The sequence below is a fragment of the Phyllostomus hastatus genome, unplaced genomic scaffold (genome assembly GCF_019186645.2).
Source record: "Phyllostomus hastatus isolate PE091 unplaced genomic scaffold, TTU_PhHast_1.1 phas_scaffold_585, whole genome shotgun sequence".
NCBI lineage: Eukaryota > Metazoa > Chordata > Mammalia > Chiroptera > Phyllostomidae > Phyllostomus > Phyllostomus hastatus.
In genome coordinates, this window is record NW_025334037.1 from 28,957,351 (window position 1) to 28,984,228 (window position 26,878).

At 55.2% G+C, this 26,878-nt stretch overlaps 2 protein-coding genes across 50 annotated transcripts in view; both read left to right on the forward strand.

Annotated features, from left to right (window-relative positions):
• The first annotated feature begins 536 nt into the window (after positions 1-536).
• Positions 537-7,974, forward strand: NR1H3 (nuclear receptor subfamily 1 group H member 3). 6 transcript variants are annotated; one of them, XM_045825719.1, is made up of 11 exons: positions 537-551; positions 763-968; positions 1,720-1,799; positions 2,244-2,492; positions 3,112-3,378; positions 3,626-3,834; positions 3,941-4,120; positions 4,302-4,401; positions 6,856-6,969; positions 7,176-7,270; positions 7,683-7,974. In XM_045825719.1, exons 3-11 carry the CDS (start codon positions 1,757-1,759, stop codon positions 7,827-7,829), a joined length of 1,404 nt encoding a protein of 467 aa, XP_045681675.1. In that variant the 5' UTR covers positions 537-551; positions 763-968; positions 1,720-1,756; the 3' UTR covers positions 7,830-7,974. The 6 variants fall into 6 exon arrangements, with proteins under 6 accessions (XP_045681675.1, XP_045681671.1, XP_045681677.1 ...); XM_045825715.1 differs by lacking the exon at positions 537-551 and adding an exon at positions 554-618 and having other exon boundaries at positions 837-968; XM_045825721.1 differs by lacking the exon at positions 537-551 and adding an exon at positions 554-618 and having other exon boundaries at positions 837-968; positions 1,725-1,799.
• A 782-nt stretch (positions 7,975-8,756) lies between these two features.
• Positions 8,757-26,878, forward strand: part of MADD (MAP kinase activating death domain) — a 40,407-nt gene continuing 22,285 nt past the window's right edge. For 9 of the 44 annotated variants that reach the window (XM_045825670.1, XM_045825675.1, XM_045825673.1 and 6 more), the window contains exons 1-20: positions 8,910-9,348; positions 12,723-12,886; positions 13,680-14,276; positions 14,692-14,995; positions 15,551-15,682; positions 16,092-16,205; positions 17,085-17,165; positions 18,616-18,794; positions 19,136-19,371; positions 19,614-19,770; positions 20,050-20,153; positions 20,246-20,436; positions 20,791-21,047; positions 21,252-21,391; positions 22,222-22,323; positions 23,630-23,689; positions 24,041-24,143; positions 24,509-24,695; positions 24,793-24,943; positions 25,277-25,483. In XM_045825670.1, the coding sequence (XP_045681626.1) occupies positions 12,825-12,886; positions 13,680-14,276; positions 14,692-14,995; positions 15,551-15,682; positions 16,092-16,205; positions 17,085-17,165; positions 18,616-18,794; positions 19,136-19,371; positions 19,614-19,770; positions 20,050-20,153; positions 20,246-20,436; positions 20,791-21,047; positions 21,252-21,391; positions 22,222-22,323; positions 23,630-23,689; positions 24,041-24,143; positions 24,509-24,695; positions 24,793-24,943; positions 25,277-25,483 (3,364 nt within the window). In that variant the 5' untranslated portion in view covers positions 8,910-9,348; positions 12,723-12,824. Of the gene's footprint in view, positions 8,860-8,908; positions 9,349-12,722; positions 12,887-13,679; positions 14,277-14,691; positions 14,996-15,550; positions 15,683-16,091; positions 16,206-17,084; positions 17,166-18,615; positions 18,795-19,135; positions 19,372-19,613; positions 19,771-20,049; positions 20,154-20,245; positions 20,437-20,790; positions 21,048-21,251; positions 21,392-22,221; positions 22,324-23,629; positions 23,690-24,040; positions 24,144-24,508; positions 24,696-24,792; positions 24,944-25,276; positions 25,484-26,878 lie in introns of those variants that run through there. The other 35 variants (XM_045825689.1, XM_045825694.1, XM_045825712.1 and 32 more) reach the window with 9 other exon arrangements.

Sequence of the window (26,878 nt, forward strand, 5' to 3'; positions counted from 1 at the left end):
AACGTGGTGTCTACCTTCAGGCTGGATCTCACATTCCAGGCAGCAGGGCAGGGAGGCTGCAGCTACAGTCTCAGTAGTTGCTGGACAGAGCCTGTCATCACTTCACACAGAACTGTTCCCTAGATGAGGGAACTTGCATTCCTTCCTAGGTCCACCCTGGGCTGGCACCTGGGTCGCCTGCCACCTCTACCTCCCCCACCCCAGGCCTGCCATCGCTCCTCTCCTGGCCCCCTCCCCTGTCGGTACCCCTCACAGGACACCTCATTCAGAGACTCCCAGGAAGGCCCAGCACCTGCCTCTCTTCACCCTGGAGTTCTACAGCTTGGCGGAGGCCTGGGGCTGGTGGGGAGAGCTTCTTGGCCCCTTCCCAGAGGCCAGGGAGGAGGAGGGAGGCTGGGAAAGCAGGCTGGGGCTCCGTGTTGCAATTCCAGGCCGTGCTGGGACCTTTGCTCCACGAAATGTCTATGGAGGGGAGGGAACACCAACTCTGGAGGCTGCTGGGATTGGGGTGGGGGTGCCCGGGAGGCAGTCCTTCTGTAAGAGCAGCCTGGGTGAGGAGAGGAAGGGGAGACGTGGAACTGGGCTGGTCCACAGGGAAATGCGACTGCTGTGGTTGGGGTAGGGGGGCAGGGACGGCGCTGGGCTGAGGGGGTGGCGGGTTGGGGAGGAGTCAGCATGGTGGGGAAGCTGCCCAGTGGGCGGGGGTGAGGAGGCCGGGGCTCCAGTCTGCCGGCTCCAGCTGACTCCCGGTCTGCCTGGCAGGAAGGAGCAGTGACCCGACCCCTGGGCAGTCCCTCCTCTCAGCCTTTCCCCGTATTACTTGCCTGGGGCTCCAGCCCCTGTCTCGCTCAGCTCCGGCTTCCCCGCCACCTCCAAGGCCTCTGGACAGGGACTGCACCGCCCTCCTCTCTCAGCAAGGGGGCTCCAGACACTGCCCCAGCAGGGAAGCCTGGTGGCCTGGGCATTCGGTGGGTCTGCTCCTCAGCACTGGCCTGGGGCACTTGTGTGTGTATGTGTGGTGCATGGGGTTGGCGTGGGGTGCGGGTGTCCTGTGGACCTTAGAAAGGGTCTCCCTGGGGAGAAATGAGGGAAGGTGGTGGTGATGGAAGCCTGGGCAGCGACAGGAGCCTGTTTAGGTTGGAGGATAACACCCGAGGGGCTGTGAGGGAGGAGGGCCTGTAAGTGGACTGGGGCAACTCTCAGAGGCCCCGGGTTTGTGTGGGGATCCTGGGAAGTGGCGGGAGCACGGCTACCTAACAGGCAGCATATGTCACTGGGTGGAGCAAGCCTCGGTGCCATGTCCTGGCTCTGCCCAACCTCAGCTGTCCCCAGTGCTGGGGTGCGGCGGAAGGAGCTCTGACAGAACCAGGGCAGAGGTACCCACACGTCCCCTGACGGCCCGGAGAAGGGCCCTCTGGAAAAATGTGTCATCGCGGCCGAGAGCTCAGAGAGACCGGAGTTGGAATCTTGGCTCTGCCGCTGCCTAACGGTGTAGCCAAAGGCAGTTTACTTAATCTCTTTGAAAGTCAGTTTTCTCATCTGTAAAATGGGCAACAGAATAGTCCTGACTCCACAGGGGTGCTGTGAGGAAGGCATGTGAAGCCTCAGCATAGACTGATTTTATATATATCATTTATCATATATATATCTCAGCACGCCTGAGTGCTGAGAAGGAAGGAGCCCACTTCTGAACCAGTATAACCTGGGTTGTTCCTGCAGGACAGGCCCTTGGGAATGTCCAGGGCTCCGGGAAGAGATGTCCTTGTGGCTGGAGGCCCCTGCGCCTGATGTTCCTCCTGGTAAGCTTCTCCACTCCAGCCCTGTCCCCTCAGTCGGGACCCCGGCTCCTCCCCACCCACAGTCATCAGCCTCCTTCACTACCTTCCTTCCACCCTCCCCTGGAGAGTGGTCTAGAGGCATCCTTGCCTCCTTCTGCCCAGACTCTGGTGCCCAGCCCTTGCGGGCACCTGCGGGTCCTTCTTAATCTGGGCTTGCTGCTGGGGAGGGTTGGCGTGTCCAGTGCTTACGCAGCTCTGGCTCTGAGGAGTTCTGTCTGATCTCTGAAACAGATGTATGTCAGCCCCCCAAGGGGCAAAGGTTAACATTTTCATTTAAGGCGTTGAGATGCAAGGAATTAACAAGCCACTAGCCCTAGAGTCCATACAGACTCCAGGGTCCGAAAGCCTGAGCTGGTGTTTTGCTGCCCTCTATGGGTGGAGATAAGTTTACAGTTTCCCAACCAGGACCTGGGGAAGTGGAGGGGGAAGACCCGAGACCCGCCTTGTGCCTCTTTCTGGGCTCAGACTCTGCAGTGGAGCTGTGGAAACCAGATGCACAGGATGCAAGCAGCCAGGCGCTGAGAGGCAGCAACTGCATCCTCAGCGAGGAAGCCAGCATGCCCCAATCAGCCGGGGGCACTTTGGGGGTGGGGCTGGACGCAGCCAAGCCCACAGCCCTGCTCCCTGCAGTGGAGGCCCCTCCAGAGTCAACAGGTGAGGAGCTGCTGGACTTGGGGGAGGTAGGGGCTCCCTGGATCTGGAAGGAGTATCTTGGGGTTCTTTTTTTTTAATGGATTTTAGAAAGAGAAGAAGGGTAGGGTGGAGAAAGACCTATTTGTTGTTCCACTTATTGATGCATTCATTGGTTGATTCTTGTATGTGCCCTGACCGAGAATTGAGCCTGCAACCTTGGCATATTGGGATGATGCTTTAACCAACTGAGCTACCAGGTCAGGACTTTCGGGGCTCTTTACCATAAAAAAATCATGTTTCATTGCCAAGGCTTTGGGGTCGACTAGACCTGAGTGATCTGAGTGTGAGCTCTGGCTCTACCTTAGGCCTTTCTAAGCCTCTGTTTCCTTATTCATAAAGCAGAAATGGTAAGAGTAGCCATCACTTATCGCCGCTGTCAGGGATAGTACATAGAAAGGGCTGAGACAGTACCTGGGATACAATAAATAGCACTTGGCCTACAAGAGCTACTTTCTTATAATAGAGAGGCTGGACTGCATGTTGAAAAGGCGTGAAGGTCCCTGAGTGCTCAGGGCGGTGGCCAGCTGGGCGCCAAGCTTGTTTCTTAGAAAAGAACATTAATGCACTTCCCTGTGTCCAGAGCTCCGTCCACAGAAGCGGAAAAAGGGGCCAGCCCCCAAAATGCTGGGGAATGAGCTGTGCAGTGTGTGCGGGGACAAGGCCTCTGGCTTCCACTACAACGTGCTGAGCTGTGAGGGCTGCAAAGGATTCTTCCGCCGCAGTGTCATCAAAGGGGCGCAGTACATCTGCCACAGCGGGGGCCACTGCCCCATGGACACCTACATGCGTCGCAAGTGCCAGGAGTGTCGCCTTCGCAAATGCCGCCAGGCTGGCATGCGAGAGGAGTGTGAGTACCTGAGGACAGGAGCCGGGAAGGAGCTGATGGGAAAAAGGGGGTGAGTGGGAGCCAGGGTGTGAGGGCAGACTGGCCACTGAGTCTACCAGACCTTCCTACATGGTCCCTAAACGTGGATTAAACGCTCTGCTCTTACCCAGTGATCTCTGCTTTTCTGGAGCCTCAAACTACCCCCCGGGCCCATCCTTGCTTCCTGCCACCCCTTCCTCTTCCCTCCTCACGTCTGGCCCGTCCTTAGGTGTCCTGTCGGAAGAACAGATCCGACTGAAGAAACTGAAGCGGCAAGAGGAGGAACAGGCTCAAGCCATGTCCATGCCCCCAAGGGCATCCTCACCTGCCCAAGTCCTGCCCCAGCTCAGCCCAGAGCAACGGGGCATGATTGAGAAGCTGGTGGCTGCCCAGCAACAGTGTCACAGGCGCTCCTTCTCCGACCGGCTTCGAGTCACGGTACCCGAGGGAGCTGGGGAGAGGTGGCTGTGCCCAGACTGCCAGGCGGCCTCTGGACGTCCGGCTCAGAGTGGCTTGTTTCTCCCCCGCTTGCCCTTCCGAGCAGCCTTGGCCCATGGCGCCAGACCCCCAGAGCAGGGAGGCGCGGCAGCAGCGCTTCGCCCACTTCACCGAGCTGGCCATCGTGTCCGTGCAGGAGATCGTTGACTTTGCCAAACAGCTGCCCGGCTTCCTGCAGCTCAGCCGGGAGGACCAGATCGCCCTGCTGAAGACCTCTGCGATCGAGGTGGCTGGCAGGGCTGAGGGGTGAAGGGAGCACCAGAGCAGGGTTGTCTTTGGGAAGGGTCTCCAGACGGCCAGCTGGGGAGCCAGACCCCCTGGGAAGCAGGGACCTTCCTTCGAAGGCGCCCTAGGCCGCCGAGACCAGCCTACCACGTCCCTGTCTGAGGTCTGCTGCTTGTGTTCAGGTGATGCTTCTGGAGACATCGCGGAGGTATAACCCTGGGAGTGAGAGCATCACCTTCCTCAAGGATTTCAGTTATAACCGGGAAGACTTTGCCAAAGCAGGTGAGAACGGAGGTCACAAAGGGACAGGATTGGACGGATGGGCACTTTTCGTCCTGGGGCCTCTAGAGCCATCGGCCCAAGGTTTGGGTGGCTGTAAAGGGAAGGCTTCACCTGGTTCTCCAAGACAGAAAGTTGGAACGTTGCTCCTGTCCTCTGTCGCCTCAGGCCAGTGGTTCTCAAACTGTGTTCCTGGGAACCTGAGGGAGGGGTTCCGTAGAAGTCTCACCTTAGAGAAGAAACAAGGAGTCACGGGAATGTCCTGCACTCTCACTTTAAATGGAGCCAGACAAGAAGCTCCACTTAAATCCACGTTATAGATCATGCTTCTGCAAATGCTAGCTTGAAGAAAAGATTTCGCAGCTAGGAAAAATAGCTCGAAAACAACCTCACCAAGCAATTACGCTAAGTCAATAGCGAGGGAATCTTTCTCAGACATGCTCTTCAAGGATCACGTGGACTAACCCCCCATTCTTCACTCGCTCTTCCTGAAGAGCCGTGGGCCTGCCGCTGATACACAGCAGAGATGCCCAGTGGGGCGGCTTTAAGATGAGAGTGGCGGCTTCTATCCCTGACCTGTACTTGGAGTATTTTCTCCAGAAATTTGTTCCCATGGCCACTCTCCAGCTGATGCTTGCTTGCAGGCTCAGCAGCGCTGGCTTCCTCACATTCAGTTGCTGGTAATGTTTGTGTTATGGGAGTGGCATTAGGACAGACTGGAAGGTGGGGGGCGTTGGACGGACTGGAACTGAGAGGCTCCACAGGGGCTGAGTAGCCTAACCACTGAGGGAGTGGGTTTGTAAAACATGGCTGATGATGGCTGATGACTCCACTCTTGGGGTTGGGAGGTCCCGCTTTCCAGCGCAGAGCTCATGGAGCCTTCTCTGCTGTCTGGTGACTCAGGCCAGCTCAAGTGCCTCTCACTGGCCAACATAGGCTGCCCAGTGAACTTCTGGAAGGCCTCCCGTTACTGTGGGGCACGGGGGGACTGCGTTGACACCTTTTGCCTTCTGTGCACTGCCAGAATGCACAGGCACCTAATAAGGGCAATTTAATGACTGTTTCCATCGTTAAAAGCCCAGCCCTGCCCCCTCTCTCTACCAAACCATCTTCCCTCAAGTGGTTATTATCCCAGTCCTTCTCCTTCATAACGTCCTCCTGTCCGAACCCTTCCCACTCTGTTGTGTGTGTTCCTTCAGCACTTGCAGGCTTGGGTCCTCTGCACCTGGACCTATTTATAGATTCATTGCCGTAAGCAGTTTGATGTCATCTTTGCCTTTCACTTGTCCTTGTGTCAGTGAGGTCTCGGGGAGAAGGGACAGGGGCGCTCTCCGCTTCGCTCTCCTTCCCCCTACGTGACTGAGGATGTGGGCTGATGGCCTTGCCGGTGCTCACTTAGCAGAGCAGTGCCAGACCCCATCCAGTGCACCGCCCAACTCGAGAACCTCCTCGTCCCTTCTCTACATGTAGGCTCTTCAGCACAATTCGAGGCTCAAAACCTCACCAACAAATGCTTTATAAAATGGGGCTTGTCCATTAAATGAATCAACACACGCTTGATAAATGTCAGGGTGAAAGCACAGGAAGTGAGTAATCAAGAAACCTCGAATGGAAAAGTTAGCAGATGTTCGCTAGAAGAAATCCGAGAAAGCCTAGGGCAGGGCCTAGGGTGGGCGGCTTTGACAGTGTGTGTGGGACAAGTGTTGTCTGGAGATCCTGACTTCAGGTTGTGCTTTGTTGGACATCAGTCTCCTCATCAAGAAGAGTGGTTCTATTTTTAAATTTTGTATTATTTATTTAACAAGCACTTATAGAGGAGTTACCGTATGTGCCACACATTATTTATTCTAGGGACTAGTATGAGATAGGTGCTATTATCTCCACTTTACAGATGGGAACACCAAGGCTCAGAGAGGTTAAATAATTTACCCAAGGTCACACAGCCTAGTAAATGGTAAAGCCGGGACCCAAACCCAGGCGGTCTGGCAAAACAATCCACACCTTCAACCACATTGTTAAGTGCCCCCAGGATATGAAACATGAAATGTATCTCCAGTGTTCAAATAAGTAAGGCCAATTGCCCGTGAAAAAGTTTTTTTTAAACAAAAATGAGTTGCTTCTATTTCTAGTAATGGGGCCCTCAAGAATAACGGATAATTTTAATAAGAATAACAGAATGATTATTATCATTTAATTCAGCACCTCCTATGTTCCAGGCATAGTGCTGAGTGCTTTATCATTTAGCGATTATAACAGTCTTATAACTTCAGATACGATTCCCATTTAACAGATGAGACCTAGAGATGTTAAAAAAATTGCCCAAGGTTACAGAACAGAGCTCTAGAGACTTCTCACTGAGTTGCTAGCATAGCCGCTCTCTAAGTTGTGGAGCTGAAGGAGAGAAGGAAGTTCCTGCCACTCCTGCCACATACCCAGCCTCCCATTCTTCCTCCCCAGGGCTACAGGTGGAGTTCATCAACCCCATCTTCGAGTTCTCCAGAGCCATGAATGAGCTGCAACTCAATGATGCCGAGTTTGCTTTGCTCATTGCCATCAGCATCTTTTCTGCAGGTGCGGAGGAGGGGCAAGAGGGAAAATGAGCAAGAGACCCCAACTAAGGAGGGCTGCCTGCCCCATGGCACAGGCACCGCATAGCTGTCTGTGCTCCTTTCGGGTGGGAGAGGTAGGGTGGGACATGTTCCCATGTTTGGTTGTGATTTGGGGTATGAAACTGACCCTGGCCAGACTTGCTCCTCAACTCTGTTGGTGAACTATAGACCGGCCCAATGTGCAGGATCAGCTCCAAGTAGAGAGGCTGCAGCACACCTACGTGGAGGCCCTGCATGCCTACGTCTCCATCCACCACCCTCATGTGAGTCTGCCCTCGGAGCCCTTTCCCCTCCACACAGGCTCGTTCCCGGACATACCGACTCTCCCTTCAGGAATCCCCCTCAGCTTGCACCGTGTAGACCACAGGTGGCACACATGAGGCCTTCCAGCTGAATCCCACCCTCCACCTTGTTTTATCCGGCCCACACCTTGTTTCTACCTGGTGGCAGCGCTACGGAGCTCCTTGCCCCTAGTTAAGGAGTAGTTACATTTACACAGTCCTAAAATTACATTCGGCCCTTTGACGGCGACCTCGAGGCTGATGTGCCCCCCCCGCCATGAAAATGAATATGACACCCCTGGTGTACACAGTTCTCTGCCTCTCCCATAACTCCCCTGCCCTCGCCCCCCTTCCCTGGGGAGAGACAAAGTCTGTACTCGTCCTCCACCCCCAGGACCGACTGATGTTCCCACGGATGCTAATGAAGCTGGTGAGCCTCCGGACACTGAGCAGCGTCCACTCAGAGCAAGTGTTTGCCTTGCGCCTGCAGGACAAAAAGCTCCCCCCGCTGCTCTCTGAGATCTGGGATGTGCACGAGTGACTGTCCTTCCCCTTTATCTTTTGTTTTCTGGGCTGGCGGAGGCCCGTGGCTGCCTCCTAGAGGTGGAACAGACTGAGTAGGGCAAACGTTCCCGGGAGCTGGGCGGAGGAGATCCTCACGTGGCATTAAAGGAGAGTCAAAGGGTTGGGAGTTTGTGGCTGCTGGGCATGGGGGGTCCTGCCAAAGCTGGGCTCCACCACCCTCATGTGAGTCTGCCCTCGGAGCCCTTTCCCCTCCACACAGGCTCGTTCCCCTGAACACTATACAGACCCACCAAACGAATGAACCTGGGGCCACTTTGCACTCGGTTCTCCAGGGCGCTGCCGATGCTGCCTCCACCACTTCCTGTCTTCCCCACGGGGCCCCACGAGAAATTCTCCACTGTCACTCTGCGGCTTGGCCACAAATGCCTCGAGGCTGTCTGTGTGATAGGTCGGACTGGTACTGTTTGTACAAGAAGACCAAAATGAATACAGAATGAGAGAAACAATTTCTGGATTGGGGGTGGGGAAACGGCCACAGAGGAGGGAAGCCTGTGTCCTTTACGTTCACCTCGAGGCTCAGAGGAGGGAGACAAGTCCAAGTGCCGCCTGCTTCTACTAGCCCCATTCACCACGAGGGTCCATGAAATGGCCATACCCCCTTCCCCTTTCACGATGGGGGCAGATGGTCAAGTTGTCTTTCTGTGGGGAAAGGGGTGTTGAATTTTCAAAACTAGCATTTCAGCTAAGCGCCTGTGTTCGTTCTGGTCCCCAGACCAAGGGACAGGAAGAAAGGTCCCGGGAAGCCAGGGAGAGGCCGCCCAGCCTGGGGTTGGGCCTCTCAGGGGGACCGGACTCTATTTCCCAGCGGGCACCGCGGCACCGCTCACGCCCCCTTCCCTCGGCGCTCCCCGGTGTAGGTGATACCGCGCCGCGTCTTCCGGCTTCTATCCCCCCGCCCCCACTGAATTGGTAGGCTCCACTGCCGGGCAGACGGCTTTCCAGCACGAGCGGCTGGGCACTTCCAAGCCGTGTGCGGGGGGAGAGAGGTGAGAGGTGTGTGTGTGTGTGTGTGTGTGTGTGCGCGCGCGCGCGCGCGGGGGCGGATCAGGAACTCAGGAGCAGTTTACCCTGAGAAGTAGCTTCCCAGCTAGTCCACACTTCGTCGGAATAGGCTCTATTACCATGTCGAATTAAAACCTGTTTGCGCAACCTTGGCACGCAGTGGCGCTGGGCTGGCCCTGCGCTCCCCATCGCGTTCCCACTCCCACTCCTATAGGTGTGTGCGTAACCGCCTCTCTCCTGAGGTCTGCTCCACCTTTCAGCGTTCGGCTTGGTGCCACCCTCTACCCCTGCGGTGGTGAATGGTAGGGCCCACCACCCTCCTCACCCTCCCCTCAGCCGGTCGGAGCGGTACGCGGGGGGGCCCCCCCTCCCATCCCGGTGCAGACGCGGAACTGGCCCCACGCCGGGGAGCGAGGGACACTGCTGCCGGGGGACAACCGGCCGGGCTTGGCCGGTCCCCCGAAGCTCAGGAGGTAGGAAGGTCCGGTCCACTGGGGGCCATGGAAGGGTATTTGGGACGGGGCTCTTAGGAGAAAAACGGGCTCGGAGGGGAAGCAGGAGCTCCAGGAGGAAGGAGGTCTCAGGAGGCCCTAAAGGAACGTCAGGGCGCGTGGGGTCTTGAGAGCGAGTAAGGGGTCTGCACAGAAGGGGCGGGGCCCGAAGTGGGGGCGAGTCGCCGAGGGGGTGCGGGCTACTGCACCGGGCTCAGCTCCCCGCTGCTGGGCTCTGTTCTTGCGGTGCGGGCGGGCGGGCGGGCGGGCGGCACTGGTTCCGGGGCGGAGGCGGTGGAGAACTGTCCAGCAGGTGAGGGGGCGGGCAGAGCTGTCCAGCCCAAGGGCCCACCCGCGATGGCACCTGGCGCGCGCGCGTGTGTGTCCGTGTGCCTGTGCGCCGTATTTTTGGTTACGGGTTGAAGAACTACGTTTGGTTCTTTAAAATATTTGTTTTTACTTTGGTGTTTCAAAATTGGCGTGTTAGTGAGTGGAGACACCGTTTAACCTTTCCTGCAACTGCTTCCCTCCGCATCCTCACATCCTCGTGCATCTCGAAATTCTTCCTCCTTTTTCTGCCCTCCCCTCCTTCCCAGCCCTGCCTATTGCTTGCCTCATTGCTCTCTGTTCTCTCCCATGCTGGACCCAGCCTGTGTTGATGTGCTTGCAAGGTCACTGTCTGGGGAGGGAGAGGAAGATAAAGAGCCTTTTGTGCTCACGTCAGCAAAGATGTCATATCGCTCTCCGGTTCCTGTGGTTTTACTATGAAATTCTGCCCTTAAAGAAGGGCGAATTCATAGGGTTGGATGTAGGCTGAAAAGACAGCGGTGACTTAAAGAAAGGCCTGTGGGTTGCAAATCTGCGTCTGGATGGCGTGGAGGGTGATGCAGGACTCCAGAAGACTGGTATGCGTTTTGAGCCTGATGCCTTTGGAATGTATGACCGAGGAACCAGGAGCTCCGTGTTAGTAAATATGGTTGAGGCAGGAGGTGGAATCTGAGCTTGGGTGGAGATGAAGGCAGAGTGTGAGTTATAGGTGGTGGTAGAGGATCCGTGAGTAGGGGAGAGCATGGGAAGAAAAGCCTTCGTTATTTCTGCAATCTGAATAGCCAAAGGCAGCGCTGTTGATGAGCTAGGAACTGTGGCTAGAAATCCATCCCGCTGCTAGTAGCTAGAACACTCACAAGATGTCAGGATCCTTGTGACTCTGGAGGGAGATGAGTTCTGTGGAGTATGGTAATGACTTGATTTTTAGGAAGTGATTCTCGGTGGTGAGGGGCTGGGATCCCACTGCTGGAGGCCTGATGCCTACTACATTAGCAGAAGATGCTGCAGGTGTGATCTTTGAGACTTTGGCAGGAAAGGGTTCCTGATCTTCAGTGTACATATAAATTTCAAGGCTTAGTCTTGGGCTTGGCCCTATAAATTCTGTTTTATTTTAAGGTACAGCAGGTCCTCAAATAATGTCGTTTTGTTCGACATTGTTTAGTTATAATGTTGATGAGATGCCTTAGGAATTTAACTCTTGTTAATGTCAGTTAACCTGTGGTAAAATGGGTTTTGCTATATGCTGTTTCATTTAAAGTTGCAGAACCTGGTGGCATCAAGTGAAGACTGACTGTACTTTGGCTCTGACCTGAGGCATTGTCCGCATAATTCTTCATAGAACGAGTTATGCTTTTACCCCCTCCCGTTTCAGTTCTGCTGCTCTCCTCATTCTGACTGGGAAGAGCTCAGGTCAGCTCTGTAACGGTGCCCCACCTTCTGCATTTTTCTGTAGCAGAGGAGAGGATCAGAGGACTTCCTGGAGGGCGGTAATGCCTAGAAATGAGTCTACAGCATACCCGAGCACTTGGTGTTGGTTGCGGGGAAAGGAGATATCGCTGTCCAACTCCAGAATTAGGACAAAGTGCAAAGAAAAGACAGATGGGGAGAAGATAACCTAATAATGAGCAGGTGCTGTCAGTGGAAGAGATGTCTTTAGATCCAAGGAGAGTGGATTGTTACGTGCCCTGGCCGGCTCTGGAGTAGCAGCTGCTAGCACTCTGAGGTCACCACGCAGGGGAGGGACTGTGGCTCGGCTATAAATAGTACTGGGAGCCAGAGTAGCTATGGAGATAACACTGAATCCTGTTACCTGCTGGTCCTCTATTGGGAGTAAGGGAAAGGAGGAAGCAGTATTTTGAGGATTTGAGAGGTGTTGCAACACTTCTCTTATTATTAAGCAGGGGAGAAAAAAGATAGAACTTCTTCTAGTCATTATCTGTACCAGATAGGGCCTTAAGCATACAGGAAGTGTATATGTGTTTGTGGGCACGCATGCAGTGACGAAAAAGGGGCTGGTGTGGGAGTGTGTGCAGTGTAAGGGGATTCTCTGTGTAGAGTGAATGAGGTCTCAGTGTGGCCATGTGCAGGGCACAGAGGTGGAATTCTGGAAGCACTGAAAATCATCCTGAGGTAGAGTGAAACATTTTATTACAGAAGTGTATGGGAGACCCAACAGGAAAAAAAAACTATAATTAAGACCCTGTAAGCTTTTCCTAATTTTTGGATTCTAGTTTAGAAATTCCTCTGAGCACCTCTCGCTGCCCTTGGAGAAATCTTGTTATTTCTGCATCTTGTGCCCAGTCTTTGTAAGCTACAGAAGGACAAGGCCCTGTCTGCATGTGCTGTGTTATTGATTCCAGTGCTGGGACCGAAATAGAGGAGAAAGACTATGATTCAGCACCAAGGGCAGAGCTAGTAGCAGTAGCCACTGGGTCCCTTTTTTGCTTGCAGAGGGAAGAAAAATGGTTTAAATAAAGCAATTGGGTCACAGATATTCTTAATTTGAGATTGCACAGGGTAACATAGTCAGCTGTGATTGTCTGAGAGCAATTAACTGTATAGTCTATATGGTAGTTTCACATCAAGCTGGATGCAGAATATTGGAACAGAAAACAGTGACGTTTCCATCTAGAGCTAGGAGTGCAGATTAGTGCTGATTAGAGAGTCTGGTTTGATCCTGATGCACCCTGGAGCGGTCCTGAAAGTAACTTAATTTTTGGTATCGTAATGACTGAGTCCAGATTAGGCTTTGCTGGGCCTGTGTTTTCAGAAATGGAGCCCCCAGGCAAGCCTGAGAATGAACCGGTTTGTAGGGATGGGAAGTGAGCCGTTATTTATCCTTCTTGTCATCTGACTCTGTGAGCACAGAAGCCTGGACTGAACGCTGGGCTGGGGCAAGTGTCGGGTTCTCCCGTCTGTAGCGCAGAATTGGAAGACCTTCTGTCCCGTGCCCCTGGCTGGGACGAAGCTGGCAGGGCTGTGTCCCTTAGGCAGAGCAGTGGATCTTATCGGTACTTTTTTTCTGTTAGACTTGGATTTTCAGATAACAAGAGGACTGACTACTCCTGGGAACGCCGACTTCTTGCTGGGTGCCCTGCAGCCTCTCTGAGATGAACTGATGTGTTGGAACCATGGTGCAGAAGAAGAAGTTCTGTCCTCGGTTACTTGATTATCTAGTGATCGTAGGTGCCAGGTAACCAAGAAGAGAGTGATTTTTGTCTTGTCTTCTGGGGTAGCCACACAGTTGTTCCCCCCTCCATTTCCGCATTCAGTCGCAGGTCTCGTTCTTCCTGTATTTGACTCTGATGGGCGCGTGAGTGGTGCCACTAGCGAAAACAGCACAGTCAGGGGGATTCAGAGTAGCAGCTGGAGAAACAGAGATGGAGCAGAACTCTGTTTGTTTAAGATTTTATTTATTTACTTTTAGAAGAAGGGAGGGAGAGGGAGAGAAACGTCAGTGTGTGGTTGCCTCTCTCGAGCCCCCTCTGGGGACCTGGCCTGCAACCCAGGCACGTGCCCTGACTGGGAATGGAACCATGACCCTTTGGTTCACAGGCTGGCACTCAGTCCACTGAGCCAAACCAGCCAGGGCAGAATTCTCCTCTTAACGAGCATCTTTGTGTTCTTGAGCAAATGTACATTGTATGCCCCAGTGTCCTTGTTTTATAAAAAAGAAAAGTACATTTTGTTCCTTCTCTACCTACATATGTTCTTTTGGTGATTGATTAGTTAACACACCTTGAAAAGGTGTGAGTGATCATTTCATTGTCGAAATTTTTCTCTCTCTTCAGGATAGATGTCTTTATAACAGCACAGGCCTCACTTAGACAACCAGCTAAATGTAGCAAGCAGCACCCATGTTTTCCAAGGTCCTGAGTTAGTTACTTGATCCAAAATAGCACATTGGACTTTATTTGTTGACCATGGTAAGATTTGATAGAGCATCCCAGCCCCCAGGCTGCTGAGTTGGTCTCCGTGTCCTTCAGGCACCCGAGCAGTGATAGCGTGGCCCAGACTCCCGAGTTGCTGCGGCGGTACCCGCTGGAGGACCATGCCGAGTTTCCCCTGCCCCCGGACGTCGTGTTCTTCTGCCAGCCGGAGGGCTGCCTGAGTGTGCGGCAGCGGCGCATGAGCCTGCGGGATGACACCTCTTTTGTCTTCACCCTCACGGACAAGGACACGGGGGTCACGCGTTATGGCATCTGTGTTAACTTCTACCGCTCCTTCCAGAAGCGAATGCCTAAGGAAAAGGGGGAGGCTGGGGCAGGGTCCCGTGGGAAGGAAGGACCCCGGGCCACCTGTGCCCCAGAAGAGGCGGGCACCGAGGGCTCGGAGAGCGGCTTGTCCCTGCAGCCTCCCAGCGCCGGCTCCACCCCTGATGTGAACCAGTCCCCTCGGGGGAAGCACCGGGCCAAGGCGGGGAGCCGTTCCCGCAACAGCACTCTGACGTCCCTCTGCGTGCTCAGCCACTACCCCTTCTTCTCCACCTTCCGGGAGTGTCTGTACACCCTCAAGCGCCTGGTGGACTGCTGCAGCGAGCGACTGCTGGGCAAGAAGCTGGGCATCCCTCGAGGCATCCAAAGGTGCGGTTTGCCGCTGGCACTCAGGAGACGGCGGGGGGGGCGGGGGATGCATTTACGAGACGAGGTGCAATTGGTCTGCAAGGGGCACAGGAGATTTCTCTAAGGCCTGAAGTTTTCCAGACCTTCCTAAGCACTTTACATTAGTTGTTACTAAGCAAAAGACTGCTGCTGAGTTGGCCTCCCTACTGTAGTTGTGTTTGGACCGGTGCTGAGGAACCCATGCTTCATGACAGGCAGAACGATGCGTACATTTTTCTACTTGTTCTCACTCTTGTACTTACCCTGTGGGCCCAGCTGAGCCCAAAGGGCGGGCTTTTCCAACCGTCACCATTACACCCTCCCCGCTTACAGTGGGTTGCCGTGGGGCATCAGCTCCTGGTACTTAGGCGTCTGTTTCCCGCCCTCTGCTCCTCAGGGACACCATGTGGCGCATCTTCACTGGGGCATTGCTAGTGGAGGAGAAGTCCAGTGCCCTTCTGCACGACCTCCGAGAGATCGAGGCCTGGATCTATCGATTGCTGCGCTCCCCAGTACCCGTCTCGGGGCAGAAGCGAGTAGACATCGAGGTCCTACCCCAGGAGCTGCAGCAAGCTCTGACCTTTGCACTTCCAGACCCCTCTCGATTCAGCCTGGTGGATTTCCCACTGCACCTGCCCTTGGAACTTCTGGGCGTGGATGCCTGCCTTCAAGTGCTCACCTGCATCCTGTTAGAGCACAAGGTGAGAGGACCAGCTTTCTAGACCTTCCTCAAGCTTTGAAGTATGGCAGAGGCCAAGCCACGAGCTCTTGGAGGACAGAGATTGTATCTCTTTCATCTTTTTGTCTCCAGGAGGTCGTATGATGCTAGGTGTATAGTGTATAGCACCTACTCGGTAGGTGCATGTTGAACTAAGATAGTTCAACTATCTTAAGAATACTATCTATACTATACTAAGATAGTATTGTGTGGGAGGTATTCAGAGGGTTTGCCCTTCAGTTTAATTATCTTTAACTGTACTGACCAAATTCTCTGGAAATATCAGTAGTTCTGTCCTGGTGAGTGGTCCTGGGATTGGGGGCGCAAGAACCAGGAACGTAGAGAGTGACTCAGGGGAAGACCTCAACAGTGCTTGGATTGGGGGGGGTGGGCAGAGTGGGGTGCAAAGCGGGGATGATGGTGGAAACTAAGCACCCGGAGACCCAGGCAAGGTGAAAGAAGTGAAACTGTTGTGTTGGAAGCTGTTTTCTCGTAAACCTTGTTTATGCGGCTGAGTGACCCTCATGACCTGTGGCAGGTGGTGCTACAGTCCCGAGACTACAATGCCCTCTCCATGTCTGTGATGGCGTTTGTGGCCATGATCTACCCCCTGGAGTACATGTTTCCTGTTATCCCCCTGCTGCCCACCTGCATGGCGTCGGCAGAGCAGGTGAGTCTCAAGATGTCTTCTGCCTTTGTCACTAACTCTGTCCAGCTCTGGGGGGGAAGGCTCAGTGCCCTGAGAAGCTATAAATCAGTTCTGGTCCCCAGTCCCCTGTCACCACCGACTTGTCTGCAAATCTGACCTGAGTTGAACTGACCTGGTGGTAAAGCCTGTGCTATTGGTGGTGTTTACTTACCCGGTGAATGTTCATGATTCCAGGCTGCTGGCTGCAGCACTGCAGGTATTATGTACATTTTTCTGAAATCTGAAAAATTCTAAATTTTGAAACACATCTATATCTATCTTCAAGGGGTTTAGAAAAGGGATTGTTCCTTTATCTGGAAAAACTCTGCTTTGAAAAAATGGTCACAGTAGGTCTCAGTTTTGTTTCTTTCCCTCTTCATCCTTTCCCCAGCTGCTCTTGGCTCCAACCCCGTACATCATCGGGGTGCCCGCCAGCTTCTTCCTCTATAAACTGGACTTCAAAATGCCTGATGACGTGTGGCTGGTGGATCTGGACAGCAGCAGGGTGAGTTCTCGGCCGAGCCGTGGTGGGGCTGCAGCGGGGTGGTGTCCGGTTTTTCCGGATTACTCCCAGGAAGGTCCTGAGTCGGGGGTGATCTCTGCGGTGTGACGCACTGAGACTATTGTTTTTTTGTTTGTTTGTTTGTTTTAAAGATTTTATTTATTTATTTTTAGAGAGGGAAGGGAGGGAGAAAGAGAGAGAGAAACATCAATGTGCGGTTGCTGCAGGTCATGGCCTGTAACCCAGGCATGTGCCCTGACTGGGAATCGAACCTGCGATGCTTTGGTTCGCAGCCCGTGCTCAATCCACTGAGCTACACCAGTCAGGGTGAGACTATTGTGTTTAAAGCCCTTTTTAGGACTCTGAGAATGACAAGAGGTAGTGTTGCCAGAATGAAGTTCTCCCCGCGTCCCAGAGCAGCAGGGCAGTCGTGCTGGCTGGACGGTTACATGTGCTGTGGATCAGCTCCTGGTTTCCTTCAGTTGTAGTTTCTAGTGAGAAACTGTCTTTCAGTACAGACTTTCAAAAACATGTGTTAACATTCAATAGTGTGAATACAGACTTCGGTGGGGAGCCCTTTTATATGTTCGTTATAAGAATTGTAGAAAATACAAGAAAGTATAAGGAGGTAAATAAAAAACATAATCCTACTATGTAGAGAGTCACCGATAACATTTGGGTATATTCCCTTTCAGGCGTGTATGTATATGACATACACATGTGAATGTGTATCTCATACATGCTGGTATGTAATGTATGTGTTCACATACCTACGATAATATTATATATACAGCCTCCTAGTCTTTTCCCTCACCCTTGTGTAAGAGAAACTCCTGAGCAATCGACTCCAAGGTCACGCCTCGTGTGCTTCCTCCGGTGCAGGTGGTTGCCCCCACCAACGCAGAAGTGCTCCCCGTCCTGCCGGAACCAGAGTCCTTAGAGCTGAAGAAGCATCTAAAGCAGGTGGGTGAAGAGCGGAGAAAAGGAAGGGGAGCGGCTGCTGCTGCAGGACGGTCGCAGGCAGGCGGCTGATGTAGGAGCCACTCTCCCTCTGGACATTGTCATCGTTGTGTCGATAGCCCTCGCCTTGGCTGGGCGTCAGGGGCAGGGTAACCCCGGGGCAGGGCGAGTCTCAGAAGGGCTGTTCAGATTCCCTCTGCCTGTTGTGTAGCCTCTCACTCTCGATGCTTCCCGTGCTGCGTGAAACACCCTTCACTTTCAGCTTCTTGGCACGTCTGCTGCTCTCTGTGGCCTTGGATCCTCTTCACCTTATTAGGAGGGAGTGAGGACAATCCGGCTTTTTAATGTTTTTCTCTTAAATCGATCCCCAGGTCCCTGTAGAATCCCTTCTTCAAAAATCCCTTCCTTTGAGTAACCCCTTCGATGCATTTTTCACTGACTGACTTTCTTCTTCCCCTGCATGGCATGCCGAGCACAGTGTCTGAAGGTAAAGCCTGCCAAGGCCCTGCTCCTCTGCCTGCCGTGTGGGTTGCAGAGGACCACCAGTAGAGTGCTCTGTCCCTTAGGAACCCCTGCTCTCGTTTGAAGGGTCCTCGGGAATCTCTCTCTAGTTGTCTGAGTTGCTTAGCAGCACCTGGATGATCCCCCTGCGTGGATTTAAGTGGGTCATTTTGTATCGTCCCTCTCACTTGCTTCACCGCTGCCAGATGTAACGTGATACCTTGTTACTGCAGCCTGGCAAGGCTCCCAAGTGCAGAAAGTTCTGTGGCTCTTTTCCTTCGCCCGTTTTCGTTCCTGGTGATTGCTGTAGTGTGACTGATGCAGTGGTGTATGGAACTGTACTTTGAAGGGCCGTAGAGCTATGGTCCTCGGGCTCATCGCCCCTGCGTTCCTACCTCTGCTACTCGAAGTGTGGTCCGCGGGCCAGCAGCTCCAGCCTCCCCTGGGCAGGTGTGGTAGGCTTGCAGAATCACCCCTGTCTTCTGACTCCAGAGTCAGAATCTGCATTTTAACAGCAACCCCCCCGCCCCCCGGTGAAATCTATGCCCAGTAACGTTGCAGAAGCTTGCTGACCTAGACCAGGGGTTCCGCAGTGCCCCACAGAGTCTCTGAGGGGTTGACTCAGGCTGCCAGCACCGAACACGTGAGGCTCTGGGTTCCTTGTGTCCTTCAGAGAAGCTGACGCTTCACTTGTTCACGTTTCCGCGTAGATTTCAACGGAAAAAAACAAGATTTCATGGCTAAAAAAAATGTGAAAACTATTGCCCTGAATTTGATCAACTTACCCTGAGCCAGGTTGGCTGAAGCCAAAGATCCGCATAATTCACATTATTTTCTAAAGGTTAAAACATTTAGATCCTCATTTCCAAGAGGCAGGCCCTTTCCCAGGCGATGAGATGGGCTGGCGGCCCGGGCCTCTGCCCTTGGTGAGGAATTTCTCGTCGCTCCCCAGGCCCTCGCCAGCATGAGTCTCAACACCCAGCCGATCCTCAATCTGGAAAAGTTCCACGAGGGCCAGGAGATCCCCCTGCTCTTGGGAAGGCCCTCTGGCGACCTGCAGTCCACCCCCTCCACCGAGTTCAACCCGCTCATCTACGGCAACGACGTGGATTCCGTGGATGTCGCAACCAGGTACCGACGGAGCAGCTCAGACAGTCCCGGGCTTTCAGCTGCGCTGCGCTCACACCTCACCCCGCGGCCTGGGGCAGACTCCGCCCCCGGGCCAGAGTTTCTTCGCACATAAAATACGGGTAACGGTGGGTTGCATTTGCCACCTTAGTCAAAGCAAAGAGAAGGAATGGTCCTTCAGACTGTCGGGCAGCTAAGGGCTGGACTGAAGACTCTAAGATGCCGCCCCCCTTGGTGTCTGGGAGGCTGATGGCTTGGGGAGGGGGTCTGAGACGCGGGGTCGCAGGGGTCCTCGCTCTGCAGGGTGTGGGACTCGGATTATCTCGCCTCCCCTTCTTCCCCAGAGTGGCCATGGTCCGTTTCTTCAACTCCCCCAACGTGCTGCAGGGCTTTCAGATGCACACACGTACCCTGCGTCTCTTCCCTCGGCCTGTGGTGGCTTTCCAGGCGGGCTCCTTTCTAGCCTCGCGGCCCCGGCAGACTCCTTTCGCCGAGAAACTGGCCCGGACTCAGGCGGTGGAGTACTTTGGGGAATGGATCCTCAACCCCACCAACTATGCCTTTCAGCGCATTCACAACAGTGAGTCCCCTGCCCGCTGTGCTGCCCCGCCCTCGGCCTTCGCCCCCCTGACGGCTCTTCCCTGTGCTTCTTTCCCTTCCTCGTCTTTGGCCTGCCCCTTCCATGCCTCTCTGGCTCTGGACTTGTTCCCACCTTGCTTTTATGTTTTGCTTGCTTCCAGCCACAACCACCACCCATCCCCCCCCACCCCCGCCGGCCCCCGGCACCATTGCTAACCCTAACCCTTTTTCTTCTTCGGGTAGACATGTTTGATCCGGCCCTGATTGGTGACAAGCCAAAGTGGTATGCTCATCAGCTGCAGCCCATCCACTATCGCGTCTATGATAGCAACTCCCAGCTGGCCGAGGCGCTGAGCGTGCCGCCCGAGCGTGACTCTGACTCTGACCCTACCGACGACAGGTGAGCGGTCCCGTGTGCCAGCAAGGCAGTGGTGTGAGGTCAACAGGCTTTCACTGGCCCTGAGGCAGCGCGATGGCAAAATCTCACAGAAGTTAGACACCAGCGTTTGAAGCCTTCGTTATGCTTTGGTTGATGGCTGGGTGTTAGCTTCCTCATTTCACGTTGTTCCCTGGCCTGCAGTTAAGGGCGCCCCTCTGTTTCCCCTGACGCTGACAGCTGGTTCTTTCCCCCGTGCCCTCCTCCTGCTGTCCTTCTGTGTGTGCGCCCCTCACTCGGCAGTGGCAGTGACAGCATGGATTACGATGACTCCAGCTCCTCTTACTCCTCCCTCGGTGACTTTGTCAGTGAAATGATGAAATGTGACATCAACGGTGATACCCCTAGTAAGTGTCCTTGGGGAACGGGGCCAGGCCCGGGCAGGCTGTGGGGCCCTGGGACGGTGCGGCCTGTACCTGCCGCCCTCGGGTTTCGGCAGATGTGGACCCTCCGACCCACGCGGCTCTGGGGGACGCCAGTGAGGTGGAGATTGAGGAGCTGCAGAGCCAGAAGGAAGTGGAGGAGCCCGGCCCCGACAGTGAGAACTCGCAGGACAACCCCCCACCGCGCTCTAGCTCCAGCACCACCGCCAGCAGCAGCCCCAGCACCGTCGTCCACGGAGCCAGCTCTGTGCGTGAGGACGGCTGGGGCGTGGGCCTCGCCCCTGTTAGGAAAGCTGGGATGAAGCTATTGATTTCATCTGCTTCTTTCTTCAGGCTCTCCCTGTCTTCCTCTCCTTGGGACCTAGAGCCTCTACTGTGTAGTTTTGACCTCAGAAGGAGGTCATCGGGCTTTGTTCAGGCATTAGCTGAGACCCCCCTCACGTAGTTTGTGGGGACAGGGAACGGGGGTGTCCCAGAGATCTTTCTCACACATTCCTTAGGACAGGAGTATGACAGGTCTGGCTCGGCCCTGCCAAACCGAGAACGTGGGAGGGCACCCCTGGGCACCCGCTGACGACTGTCCATTTGCTGTGGCCTGCAGGAGCCTGCTGACCCGACAGAGATGGGTGACAAGGCGGCAGTAGGAGGCATCTCCAAGCCCCCGCCCGCCGTGCCTCCCAGCGCTGGCAGAATGAACACGGACAGGCGTCAGATGGAAACTGGAGAGGGGTCAGTGCGCCGGCGCGCCTATGACAACCCGTACTTCGAGCCCCAGTATGGCTTTCCCCCTGAGGAAGAGGATGATGACCAGGGGGAAAGTTACACTCCCCGATTCAGCCAGCATGGCGGTGGCAGTCGGTGAGAGCCTGGGGACCCCTCCCAGATGGGTGACTGAAGGCCCTCCCTGCAGTGGACCCCGGGCGAGGCTCAGTCAGGAAACCCGAGAGCCTGGATGCTCTGCGGCCCCGCCATCCCCAGAGGGACCTGCAGGGTAGCCCCGGGCCGCAGGCCCAAGGTCAGGTGCCCCTGCCGGGGGCTCATAGGTGCCACTGTGCATTCAAGGGCTCAGAAGCTGCTGCGGCCCAACAGCCTGAAGCTGGCCAGCGACTCGGACGCAGAGTCAGACTCCCGAGCGAGCTCGCCCACCTCCACCATCTCCAACAACAGCACCGAGGGCTTCGGGGGCATCATGTCTTTCGCCAGTAAGTGCTTCAGCTCTCTCACGCCTCTGTCCCATTTCCTCTCCAGCAGGGCCCGGCTGCGGCGGACCCCCTGGGAACCACAGCCTCGTAGTGCTGTAGGGCTGGGCTGGTGTCTGCAAGCCCCACGTCAGAGCGTTTGGGGCTGTTCAGGGAGGTGTTTTCAGGGGAAGTCAGTGAAGCACAGGGGCCGATTAAGCACTGTGTTTACACCTGGAGGTGTCCGTCTATTTCAGCTAAGACAGCGAGTCAACTAAAAATTATCTGTATATTAAAAGTCATGCACTTGTGCATATATTTTGTGGAAATAGGCTGGCCAAATTTGATTTGGGCATGTATCTCATCTTTGTCTGGTGAAGGACTTTTCCATGAACATGCTTTGAAATCTACAATGAGGTTGACTTGCGTGCACAGAGAATATTTCCAGAAGTGAGGCACGGAGTTGGTTAAAGGCTGGGGGCAGACTTGGGACCAGGGAAAGCCAGCCTAGGGGGGTAATTGTGCGTGTGAGTGTTCCCAGAAGCCAGGAAGGGACAGCACGCACTTCAGACCAGAAACGCATTAACTGCCGCCTGTCATGCCAAATTAGCGGTAGATGGGTGACGGGGATGTTGCTGTGGGAGGCAGTCAGACCACATTGTTGCTGGGTTTGGAGCGGTCTTGGCAGTGGCCCCTTTGTTTGCCCCGAGTTAGACCTGGCCCTTTCCGGGATGGATGGGAGGCACAGGGGCTACGTTTGGGAGGACGGAGGTGAAGACGATTTAGTAATCAGAGCATAATGCTGCGCTTCTTTACTCCCAAACTCAATTGCTCTCACACCTTCCCCTCGACAGGCAGCCTGTATCGGAACCACAGTACCAGCTTCAGTCTCTCTAACCTCACGCTGCCCACCAAAGGTGCCCGGGAGAAGACCACGCCCTTCCCCAGCCTGAAAGGTAACCGCTGCCCTCCCTTGCCGGCCGGGCTTCTCTGGCGCCCCCTTCAGGCCCGAGCGTGCTCGTCGGGAGCCCTGCGAGCGATGACCTGTTCAGTCCCGGTGTTGCCCCTCCTACTGCTTCTCACGGCACTCACTGCACATCGGGGCTTTCGCTGGTTTTCAGATGGAATCTGTCTTTGTAGCTAAAGAGCAGAGCCTGTGCTGTCATTTAGGATCATGGTAACCGTGGGGTCGCTGCTGCTTCCGGGGGAACTGTCAGAGGTGCTTAGCTAACGTAGGGATCGCCCAGTGCCGGTTATCTGCCAGGTTCATACTGGTGAACTCCCCTGCAGAGACATTGCCCACCATGGGGTGGTTGTGAGGAGCCTGGCACTGTGTATGTGTTTTATTTTGGTTTTTGAGCCTGGCAGTGTTTATAGAGTCAAAATGCCTCTTCCTTTGGCTTCATGTCAGCTGAGGGCCTGTGAGTGAGCCAGGTGGTGTTGGTTGGCTTCTCGGGACAGCTGAGACCCGATTTGATTTGCATTAGTGATCTCTGACAGGTGGAGGGGCTCTTTGGAATTTACTGACTTTTGTTTGTTTCCTCTGGATGTTGTGCTGAGATATTTAATCACAGTGGAAAGCTTAGTGAGAAGTTGTTCTGTGTATTTTTTAACTGACCTTTCTTTCCAGTGATTAAAAATGTCAGAAATCTAAGGAACAGTCTTGGGGAGGGGGCCCCAAGGATAGATGGGCAAAAGGACGTTAGAGCCAGTGGTGCAGGGCTGGCGAGCCCAGCAGAGAGATCTCACCCAAGGCTCAGCGGGTGAGGGACGGAAAGGCAGTAGCGGCCCTGGCTTTCACCTGACACAGCCGACGAGGAGAACAGTTAGAACGCTTCCATTGCATGCTGATGCTTCACTTCATTTGCCGCACTTGTCACTCCACCCGCCCGCCATCCTCACCCCCCACCCCATTTCCCACGACAGCATCCGCAGGATGGGCCTCTGCCCTCTGGACCCTGAGCTGGAGGTTCCATGAAAACCGGTGGTCCCCTCCCAGCATGTGCCTGTCCAGGACCTGAAGGGTCCCTGTCCATTCACCCTGCCCCTGGCTCTGAGAGGCCATGGTCTTAGGGACGGCCTTCCCTGGAGCCTTGGTTGTCTCCTGGTCACTGGGCTTCCAGCTCTGAGGGGCCTGAGAACCCAGGTGGCGTGCACCAAGCTTTGGGAGAACGCTTTGTCTATCTGGCCTGCAGCTCCCTCGAGGGTTACAGGGGTTGTGGTATCGTGGCGCACCTACTAATTGTGTATTTTGTGTCCCAGTATTTGGGCTAAATACTCTAATGGAGATTGTTACTGAAGCCGGCCCCGGGAGTGGTGAAGGTGGGTCTTGCCCGTGAGCTGTGCATGGTCTTCTTTCCCAGCATCTTCTGTGCCTGCCTGCGGGCCATCCTCCTCTGGAGCAAGCAGCATCACGTGATGACCTGCTTGCCCTCCCCGTGACGCCCATGCTTGCCCCTGGGGCGTGCTGCTGGTGCATGTGGAGTGACCCGAGTCTCCATCCCCACCTCCTCCACATTGTCATGGCTGGTTTCTGCCCCTGTGTGACGCCCACTGCCATCCTCGCCCAGCCCCTCCAGGGGATGGTGTGGGACCTGGCTGCCCACAGCTTTGCGGACCCCAGCTCCCGGGCTACAGTAGTGATGGCTCTCATTCCTGCCTTCCTGGCTGTAGGAAACAGGAGGGCCTTGGTGGACCAGAAGTCGTCCGTCATTAGACACAGCCCCACAGTGAAGAGAGAACCTCCGTCACCCCAGGGTCGATCCAGCAATTCCAGGTAATGGCAGAGCCATTTTAAAAGTTCTCGGATGGCGGTAGCAATTCCTGTAGCAAACTTTGAGGGCGCTCAGGAGTGGGAGGGAAGCTCTCATTTGGGCAGACGAACTCAGCCCGGTCCAGCACTTCCCGTTCCGACTCCTTCCCCACGCAGCAGCCACAGCTCGCGGTGCTGAGGGGAGTGAGGCAGCAGCGGTGGGAGCCGGGGCAAACCGGGCTGTCTGGAGCGCTGGGGGACGCAGTGCACTTGCACATTTGCACGCTTGGCTTTGCGTTTCGCCCCTGGAGGCAGGCATCTAGTCTGGCCAAAGGGGCATGCTCTGCGAAGGAGCCGGTGACCACAGCAGTGGTGTGTGGAACCCGCAGTGAGAACCAGCAGTTCCTGAAGGAGGTGGTGCACAGCGTGCTGGACGGCCAGGGAGTGGGCTGGCTCAACATGAAGAAGGTGCGGCGGCTGCTGGAGAGCGAGCAGCTGCGGGTCTTTGTCCTGAGCAAGCTGAACCGCGCGGTGCAGTCGGAGGACGACGCCCGGCAGGACATCATCCCGGACGTGGTCAGTGCCGGGCGCTGGGAGGTGGAATCGGCAGGGAAGGGGGGTGCAGGCGCCAAAGGCGATTTTGCCAGCTCGAGCCCCTGGGTTGTTGCTGCAGGAGATCAGTCGAAAGGTGTACAAGGGAATGTTGGACCTGCTTAAGTGCACGGTGCTCAGCCTGGAGCAGTCGTACGCCCACGCAGGCCTGGGCGGCATGGCCAGCATCTTCGGGCTCCTGGAGATCGCGCAGACCCACTACTACAGCAAAGGTAGGGGTGTGCTGGCGGGGGCAGGGCGGTGGCATGCCATCCCCAGCTCCCCATTGTCTCCAAAGAAGAGGAACTTGTCCGCTTGACAGATTTCCCGGTGCTAAGCTGCTTCCCATCAGGCCTGGGGATTTGGGTTTCTAGTGCAGGTTTATACGCGGTGGGTGTCCTGCTGCCATGGCATGAGGGCTGTTTTCCTGCACCTGCACTTCTTCCGTTCCACATCCTCCTGCATTCTTGCTTCTCTCCCCCCGTTTGCACACCTTGGTTCCCACTCACCGTCTCTTCTGACCTTCTGACCTTCTGACCTCTTCCTGTATCCGCTCTCCTCCTCAGAAGCAGACAAGCGGAAGAGGAGTCCAACAGAGAGTGTGACTACGCCAGTTGGCAAGGATGCCAGCCTGGCTGGCCGGGGCGACCCAAAGGTGACGGCCCAGCTGAGAGTCCCCCAGCTGGGGCCGCGGGCACCAGCAGCTGCGGGAAAGGGCCTGAAGGAGGTGGACACCAGAAGTTTAAAGGAAGAGAATTTCGTGGCATCTATTGGTGTGTATCAGTGTGTCTGCTGTGGTGCAGGGGGCCTGGCTTCTTGAATATCCCTCCGTTCTCTCACTTCATTCAGAACCCTGCCTCTCTCCTTCCCATGCTTCGCTTTCTAGAGAGAGAGAGATCTGTGGCCCTTCCTGACGGTCCTTCTTTGTACTTCTCTGTCCCGTATGCTTCATTTACAGCCCCTCCCCTACCTCTCAACATGGGAGTTTTTCTTAAGGGGCCCAGTGAGGTTACTGCACGCACGAGTTTGAGCTGTACCCCGGCCCCTCTTTCTGTTCACATCTGGGTTCCTTCGCAGAGCAGTGAGGCGGCGTGGGCTCCCGGAAGCTCTAGGGAAGCTTATAGAGGGCGCACCTTCAGGCCGTAGCCTGGTGGTCATCTGGGTCTCCACAGCCAGTTTCCCCTGCAGCCATTGCACTGCTCTCAACGGTGCCCCTCTGGGCTGTGTCCCACAGCCCCGTTCCCCCGGGCTCTGGGCCTCCAGGTGTAGATTTCTGAGTCAGCCTTTCTTTAAAACTTTCCCTCCGTGACCTGATCAAGCGCTTGTTTACATTTCGTGTTTCCCATTCCCACGAAGGCAGGAGGAGCCGGTGACCTCTCTGGGTTCACCTCCACCTGACTCGCTCCCTACACGGCCTTGGGTCATCCAGGTTGCGTGTCTTTATTTGTCTGGTTCTAGGTCCCTGGGCTGTATGCTTCTAACCGGTGCCCCTTTGGCACGATTGTTAGCTATTGCTTTGTGCTTTCGTAAGTGATAGCGAGGAACCAGTGTCCTTTCTAGGGGCGTTACACTTCTCTAGCCAGCAACATAGCGTCCTGGAGACAATCGACCCTGCCTTTCTCCCATCCGAAGGGACATTCTCAGAAGAGTAAGGCCCGGCCCTCAGCTGAGAAGACAGCATTGGGCACACCACTTCCCCCTCAGGGGCTGTCTCTCCTCGTCTGGGAAACGAGGGGACTGGACTAAGTGGGCGCTCCAGTTCTTCCAGGAAAAGAATTGCAACGGTTGCTAGTCTCCCTTCTTCACCCCTTCGGGGACGCCATTGTCAACATTTCACGTTCTCTGTGACCTCCAGTGGGTGGCCAGGTGTCTGGCTGAGGAAGGGCCTCGTGCTAGGACAGGCACTGACTCAGAGGGTGGTTGGGTCACTTGGCAGCAAGGGGGGCTGCCCACTGCCGGTGTGGGCGGCCGCGGCGCAGCCCCGTGGACCAGGTTGATCTGCACTCGTGCTTCGGAAAGCCCTTTGGCTGCTTGCGGGGACCGTCCGCCTTATCTGGAATCTTTGAAAATTGCATTCGCCCAGCTCATTTGGCAGAGAGTGTGGTGCGGAGGAAGTTTAAACCGGTCCTAAGTTACATGATCTCCAGGGACTGCTCCAGCCTCTTTAG